Source organism: Haliotis rufescens, unplaced genomic scaffold (genome assembly GCF_023055435.1).
Source record: "Haliotis rufescens isolate VD_foot unplaced genomic scaffold, xgHalRufe1.0.p SCAF_2, whole genome shotgun sequence".
Lineage (NCBI taxonomy): Eukaryota > Metazoa > Mollusca > Gastropoda > Lepetellida > Haliotidae > Haliotis > Haliotis rufescens.
The window spans coordinates 53851948-53860670 of NW_025963890.1; the positions used below are offsets into that span (position 1 = coordinate 53851948).

General features: G+C 40.4%; 1 protein-coding gene across 1 annotated transcript; it reads left to right on the forward strand.

Moving 5' to 3' along the window:
* The first annotated feature begins 32 nt into the window (after positions 1–32).
* Positions 33–7737, forward strand: LOC124140706 (U6 snRNA-associated Sm-like protein LSm4). Its single transcript, XM_046508405.2, has 5 exons — positions 33–128; positions 376–417; positions 3251–3349; positions 4341–4509; positions 6036–7737. Exons 1-5 carry the CDS (start codon positions 126–128, stop codon positions 6128–6130), a joined length of 408 nt encoding a protein of 135 aa, XP_046364361.1. The 5' UTR covers positions 33–125; the 3' UTR covers positions 6131–7737.
* The last annotated feature ends 986 nt before the right edge of the window (positions 7738–8723 follow it).

Consider the following 8723-nt stretch of genomic DNA (forward strand, 5'->3'; position numbering starts at 1 on the left):
AACTTCGGGAAGATTTCAGTTGTTTACGACTTATCAACATCGTAGCTCTATCTGTTTCCGGTTCAGAAGCATGTTTTGAAGAATTATCTAGGTTTAAACGTTTATCTGCATCGAATGCCATTACAATGGTAAAAACACACATTTTAGATGACTGCGTTATATTAATTCCTTGTGTGATACATTAATGAGTAATATGTGCCAAACACAAACCTGTTAACAATGGTTTAATCAATAAAAGAAAAGGTCTAAAAATTGTTTTTGTTAATTGTGTGATGTTGGCGTTTTGTTTAATTTCTTGAGTCTAGGCGACCCCAAGCATCTATTTCGTCGAATTTCACTTGCAATCTTGTCAATGAATGTTCTTTCTACTTGTAGTTACCCTTGTCACTCCTGAGAACTGCTGTCAACCATCCAATGGTGAGTATCCCAGTAGCTTTGTATTTTAATGGCAAGAATTCAGTTTACCGGCGCAGCTTTTATCCCTAATTAGCTCCGTCTGCAGGGGGTGCAGGCTAAAACGGCTACTATGTGTTGGGCGAAAACGGAACCTCTATGTTTAATAACGATAACAACGATTTTTGTAGTAATATATAGGGTTTATTTACATGGCATTTGATGTATTGAGTACATCTGAAGCCGTAATGTGAATTTCCGATAGGTTTGGTACTATCATTTCTTCATCATCTTCTGACTGGAAACTGACATGAAAGTTACCGATCACCTCTTCAATGACGGGAGCTACGCATTTCACACAGCGGAAAGGGAAGTCAGTACGGCAAATTTCTCTAAAACGGGCCATAGAAAGTCCGGTTCCACTGGTCACAGTTATCACATGATACAGCATGTTGATTTTTTTCTGTCATTCTTCTCGCATGCAACACATCGAAAGGCCATTGTGAATAATTGTGATCTGACAGCACCATGTTAGGCCTCTTAAATACAGTTTCAGCTTAAATTGAGTAAAGGTACTTAAAACTTCAAAGCGTATAGTGAATAAAAGTCGGTGAGTAAATTGGAGTAGGGGGCTAATTTCTTATTTGTTTTATTTCACAATTAGTTGTGTTTGTAAGAGACGATGTGAGTTTAATTTCTATTATCTCTCGTCAAAGCATGTTATGTTTTCACCATAAGTTGAGTTGCGTATAAGCTAAGTTGGATTATAGTTGGAGCAGAGGCTAATTTCTAATGTAAACTTTTTTTAACATCTCACAATTATTGGCCTTTGCAAGTTACAATGTAAGTTTAATATCATTCATTTGACCAAGGTAACAAAAAAAATAAGGTGCCGTTTTCGCTCGAGTCGAGGTGCCGTTTTCGCCCGGTGACGTTTTGCTGAGGTGCCTTTTTCGCTATAACCCTCTGCAGGCAGTGTCTCTTCAACCCTTAGGATTGGTTGTGTTAAACTAAGGTAGGTTTCCTCCAACGCTTGGATCCCCTTTCCAATCAAGCACCCTTTACGATCATTAGGTTTAAGTACCCCATGCCAATCAAACACCCCATTGTGATCTTTAGGGTTAGTTGTGAGTTACGGAATGGGTTAACTAGTTCACTTCTTGTAATGGATTAATACAATGTAATTTGAGGAAAATCCTTACAATTTCTATCAAGATTCGAGTTTTGCAAAGAATAATGGCTACTTTGGGTGTTGATCACTTGGAAGGGGACACTAATTATTTGTGATAGTGCCCATGGTCCCATGTTAAAGTTTTTGCTAATTAGATCATTGTCATGATTGTAGTCATACTCATGAGCATGATTATCCAAGTTTAGTTTGAAGCAAAGAATTATACCATAGCAATGACAACCCTGATCATGATGATGACAGTTGATTGATAAATAATATTGTCGTAATATTAGTAATAATTTTTAATAGTGTATTTGGACACAATGAATAATGACAGTGAAATAAAGTAAGCATGGTAAGAATGACCTAAAGAATCTGTTTGAAATCTACCTTGTAGTTGTGTCTTTCTTTTAGCCTTGAATGTTAAATGTTTAAAACAAGCCTTGAATCTAGCTCAATTTTTTTATCAACAATGTTATTTGTACTATTTCCATATAGTTGAGAGTTCATTTTATACCAGTGATTAAGATCAAAGATTTTGGTTGAAAAAATAGTCCAGATTTGTCATTGCTGAGTGAGGCAGTAAACAACAAATGTCATGTTTTTACGTATATCTTAGTGTCGGAATAGTTGCTGTTTCTAACTTTATTTTCAGCTTTATCATGTTTACAGCATTAACATATCAAACGACTCGTGAAGATCAAGGGTAGAATAAGTCTTCAGCAACCCATGCTTGCCGTAAAAGGCGACTATGCTTGTCGTAAAAGGCAACTAACGGTATCAGGTGGTTAGACTCACTGACTTGGTTGATGCATGTCATCGATCCCAATTGCGTGGATCGATGCTCATGATATCAATCACTGGATTGTCTGGTCCAGACTCGATTATTTACTGATTGCCGTTATATAGCTGGAATATTGCTGAGTGCGACGTAAAACAACCAACCAACATATCAATCATAGCTTAACCTTAGCGTTTAAGACTATGATCTGATGATACGTTGAAGTATGGTGTTGGGCAAATGTGATACTAATCTCTGCTGTTTCTCTTGTACAATGTGACCGCCTCCGTGGTCTAGTGGTAGAGCGTCCGCCCGGAGAGCGGAAGGTTCGGGGTTCGATCCCCGGCCGCGTCATACCAAAAGATGTTAAAAGATGGTACTTGTTGTTACCCTGTCTGGCGCTCGGCATTAAGGGGCTAAAACAAGGACTGGTCGGCTCGGAGTCAGTATACTGTGTCTGAGTGGGGTATTCATGTTAAACTGCGGCATGGTATCTCAGTGTGCTAGCACTATAAATCGGCATCAGTCCGGACTAGTACAAGCAGCCACACACACACACACGTACATGCACGTCGCTATATAAGTGCAATAATCTTGGACGCGACGTTAAACCCCATTTCACCTCACCTCTTGTACAATGTGGTATTTGCCTGGTTTGTGAATGATTAAAATTATGGTCAGTGTCATTTGGTTGGCAGTGTCGGCCTAGCCATTCCTGTATGACCTACTAACACTTGACATTGATCATGTAAATATTAACTCAATTCTGAGGATCATTGCCAATGATCATACGAGTGCACTGCAGCATGTTCAGTGAACACATGACTAATCAGCATCCCCATCAACAACGTCAACCAACTCTTAATCATGTAAATGATCAAGTTGGATTTTTCACTTATTTTCAGCTGGTTGAGTTGAAGAATGGCGAGACATACAACGGACATCTTGTCAGCTGTGATAACTGGATGAACATCAACTTGAGGGAAGTTATCTGCACATCTCGGGTAAACACACGTTAATCCTTCCATATGACTCAAACCTGTAGGGCGGTCGGGTAGCCTAGTGGTTGAAGCATTCTCTTGTCACGACGAAGACCCGGGTTCGATTCCCGACATGGGTACAATGTGTGAAGCCCATTTCTGGTGTCCCCCGCTGTGATATTGCTGGGATATTGCTAAAAGTGGCGTAAAACCATACTCCCTTTCTCAAACCTGTGGCAAACTAGGTCCCCATCATCCGATGCTTGTCATAAGACCTGGAGTCAACTAACATGAAGATAGGTTATAGTGTGTGGCAGCAATTAGCCTTCACTCACTGTTTTGGTGCAATTAGTCATCTAGTCATGCTGGTTGTGGTGAAGTTGTATTTCATGTTAACTTGACCCGTGAAGATCCGGGGTAGAATAGGTCTTCAGCAGCCCATGCTTGCCGCAAAAGGTGACTATGCTTGTCGTAAAAGGCGATTTTTACTTGTCATAAGAGGCTACTAACAGGATTGGGGAGTCAGACTTGCTGACTTGGTTGATACATGTCATCATATCCCAAATGTGTAGATCAATGATCATGATGTCAATCACTGGATTCTTTGGTCCAGACTCAATTGGTTACAGACTGCCGTCATATAGCTGGAATATTGCTGGGTGCAGCATTAAACAAAAAGCAAACAAACAAATCTTGTTAGCTTCTTCAATGTGTTTAGGATTTGGGTTTAAGGTTAGTTTTGTGTCTGTTGCACCAATATCGGCAGTAATGAACAACAGTATAAACCTCATTATTTCATGATTGTCTTTTTCCTATTGCTGTATCGATGAAGAGATCGGTGATTACCCAAGTCATAAACAGTGATAAATGCAGGCTATGACAAGGGGCACAAGCGCTACAAATTGCTATACAGAATTACATCCTTTGGGCATGCCAGAAACTCATGGTTGTTGGTTTGGGGCAAATATGTTTCTAGATTTTTCAGCACCAATACATGTTCTGCATCATATTGCAGGATGGTGACAGATTCTGGAGGATGCCGGAGTGCTACATCCGAGGAAGCACAATCAAATATCTTAGAATTCCTGATGAAGTCATTGACATGGTGAAGGAAGAGGTCATTCAGAAGAACAAAGGTCGTGGAGACATGCGAGGGAGGGGAGGTCAGCGTGGGAGGGGGAGAGGTAGGTTGTCTCTTCCATGCCTGTGTCACCTGTTGAGAACCCAGGTCGGAGTAGGTATCCCGTCACCCATGCATGTAACGCAGCCCTCCATCCTTGCCGTATGAGTAAAACTATAATAACATTTGGATGGTCGTCGTCGTGGGAAAGGAAGTGGTTAGATGTCTTCTCCTCGTCAGTGACATCTGTCTAATACCCCGGTCAGAGTAGGTCCCGAGTACCCGCGGCTTGTCATAACTCTACAATGGGGTAGCTACGTTTATTGACCTTGGCCCCGTTCCACAAAGCGATCGTACCCCCCATACTTTAACATCGACTTATGACAGTTGTAGCGCTACGATCAATTTGTGGAATGGGGCCCTGGCTGATTGTTGAGTCATCCTACTCCCAACAGTATGTCTGCTCATGCTTATAATCATGCTATTGACCCCCAATGTTGAAAACACTGAGTTAGCAGACAAACATTTTGGGTTTTAAAGGATTCAATCAGATGTGCCAGAAATGCAAACTATCTGAACCTAGTACCCATTTAATGACCAAAATAATAGTGGTGACACTGCTATTCTTGTGTGAATCTCTTTCGTTTAAAAGAAAATCCCAGGATACAAATCGTATCTTAGCAGTTGAGTCCAAGTGAATGTACAAATCGTTATCATATTGACTACTGCAAGTCAGCACTATACCCATGCTTGTGGGTTTCACCAAAGTGGTAAATGTCTGAAACCTGCATCACTTCATGCTTTGTTCCCACATCAACATGATTAAAGGGCAAGTTCACACGGAAATGAACCTAATTTTCTTATACTTTTTCCACAATAAAAGTGTTAACCTAGAAGTGTCATAGACAAAAATATAAAAATATCACAATTAATCAACAAATGTTTTTTTCATTAAAACGATTTATATTTTTCACATTTACCAAGTGTTCTATTTCCATAACAAAAACACCATGGCTTATGCCCCTTGCAATATGACGTCATTGGTGCCAATTGATAAACATTATGACGTCATCATGCTTTTTTAGAGCCGCTTCACGTGGTGCAGGTACAGGTGTGTGATTCTAGCGTCTCAGATGCCAGCCAGCATAGTGTCATGCTGAGTCACCACTGCGCCGGAGTGTGTCGTAGGCCATGTTGTTTTACCGAAAACTTGTACTTGATATCTTTTGCGTTCAGAATAGACAGGGACCCAGTTGAATTGGCACCAATTACGTCATAATCTAAGGGAGATAACTCAGACCTGTTTAGCTCGAAAAACGAAGGCCTCATAACGGCATATCATTTTCACACTATTGTAAGCTTCCTACTTTCACTGTGAAAAAAATGAGTGTATATTTTCAAAAACAGATACTAACTAATTCTAAAATTGCCTTTTGTTTAGAAAAAGAAAGAAAGTAATTTTTGCGTGTACACTTCCCCTTTAAGCTGACGCACCATGAATTTAAACCCCACTCACTCACTGCTACTGTAACTGTAAGATGAACCACATGCAATCAATGACCTTTTGCTGACTGAATATGTTTTGTGCAGGTGCATTCTCGGCTGGAGGTCGGGGAGGTCGTGGTGGAGGTCGAGGAGGGGGAGGTGGAGGTCAGCAGAAGCCAGGCAAGGGCCGCGGCAACTGAGAAGCCAAAGTTCAGAAAGAAGGCTTCCTACCATTTAGTCATCACAACAAAGGCTAATTGCCAGTCAGTTATCTCCCTTTGGAAGGCTTCAGATTTGAAGCTGGAGCAGCAAGTTGAATATGGTGTGGAATTTAACAGAAAACAAAAGTGCTAGGGTAGTTAGAATATAGCCAGACTGACAGGCAAAGACAGTATTGGAAAGATCAGATTGTTTTCTTAGATTGTCAGTATGAACCTTTATTCCAGTATAAGGTATAATACTTTTTCGGTTTCATTTGTAAATATGTATTGGTTCATGCCCTCCTGAAGGTGACATGGACTTTCAATGCTGGAGGCATGAGCTTCGAAAGTCCATATTGCCAGAGAGGGGGGCGCTAAATGACTTATACCACATGGGCCACAAATGCAACTGTGATCCGAGGCTCGGTCCCTCTTGTTCGAATCGAATCATCCAACCTCGGTCTATTGTATGTGCAGGGTCATTACGAAGAATAACTATCTGCCACAATAGTAGACACAACACACCCTAGTGGTATAAGTGACAGTAGTCCCCGTCTAAGAAAGACTGGTCACCATGATGAGGTGGCAGTTATCGTTAATGCTTACTTACTTTTTGAGGGTGTAAAACATACGTTCCATTTTCCTAGTCAACCGATTAACAGGCACAAATAAGACTACCAGTAACTCGGAATGAAGTGTGTCATTTACTGACAAAGATATAATTTCTCTATTTGTAGAACAATCATATGTAAAAAATTTAAAAAACACACACACGACTACCGGTAACTCAGAATGAAGTGTGTCAGGTACTGACAAAGACATAATTTGTCTATTTGTAGAACAATCATATGTAAAAAATTTAAAAAACAAAGTTTGAAAGCATTCTTATCTGAATTTAGTCATTGTCATCGGATAGCATGGCTAGTCCAAGACTACCGGTAGTCATATTTAGGAAGGACTAGTGACATTTCCTTATGCACTTTGACTAATTACTGTTAGGCACATGGCAAATGAAGAATATCATCTTTGCAGACTAGTGAAAATAAAACTTGGTTTCTTAGTCTGATGCAGTCGGTGAACTATCTCTTCTTTTATTTCTTTGTTTTTGAAAACTTTTTAAATGCCACGATTAGGGCAGAACAAAGAATGTAACAGAGATGGACTAACTTCCTCCCGATATCTGGTTAGATACAGATTGGGGGAAGTCATGGTAGTTGCCATAGTTACACAACTTGTGAAATATGTTAACACTTGTGCTAATGCTATCGTGTTTCCCCTTGTAACTGATCCTCCCTATACTATACTTGAAGGAAGCTAAGTATGGCTGTTTTGACTCTTGCTTGATTTTATCGTGATGTTACTATGTTTGTCTTTCATACTTGTAACACATATTTCATTTTGATATTTTCAACATTATGTATGACGGATGCATTTCATCATCGATTTTCATGGTTATTGTATTGATGACAGTGAATGGCTGTTTGTCTGTCCTGGTTAGATACAGGTGAGAAACTGAATAAGGCTACGTTGTTCATCACTGTGTTATAACTGTCTTTACATTTGTTTGTAACTTTAACAAATAAATGTCACTTTCGACCTTCATTCATTTTCAGTGTTCTGTGTTCTGTTCAGTTTTACTGGAGATTTACCAAGGATTTCTCTAAGGTGTTTTTTAGTTCTAAGAACGGACAGACAAACCCATGTACAAAACCACAATTTGCAATATTTAAGTGAGACTCTGGATTCAGGGGAAGAATGGGTTCCCAGTATCTGTATTGATGTAGCTGGTATATTGCTGGAGTGGACTGCCTCTGTGGTCTAGTGGTAGAGCGTCCGCCCGGAGAGCGGAAGGTCCGGGGTTCGATCCCCGACCGCGTCATACCAAAAGACGTTAAAAGATGGTACTTGTTGTTACCTTGTCTGGCGTTCGGCATTAAGGGGCTAAAACAAGGACTGGTCGGCTCAGAGTCAGTATACTGTGTCTGAGTGGGGTATTCATGTTAAAATGCGGCATGGTATCTCAGTGAGCTAGCACTATAAAACGGCATCAGTCCAGACTAGTACAAGCAGCCACACACACACGTGCATGCACGACGCTATATAAGTGCAATAATCTTGGAAGCGACGTTAAACCCCATTTCACCTCTCTCACCATTCTATTATGAAAAATACCCTGGACCCATTCACTGCCAACCTAAGCTTGTTGTAAGAGGAGGGGGCAAGAGGAAGACCTGCATCACTTTGGGCTTTCCTCCCACATTAAGCTGACACACCGTGATATAACTGGAATACTGTTAAAGGCAGTGTTAAACCCAACTCACTCACTGTTGTAAGAATAGACTAAATGGATCCAGTGGTCAGGCTCTGTGACTTGGTTGATTGTATATCATTGTATCTCAGTTGCATTAAGCAGTGGTCATGATGTCAATCACTGGATTGTCTGGTTCAGACACGTTTTATTCCAATCAATACAGACAGACAGATCTTTAATCAGAGCCTCACCTTATGCATATGTTTGTATTTATAGTCCATATAACATGTTGTCATGCATAAGACACTCCATATGGAATTAGGGGTGGTCGGGTAGCCTAGT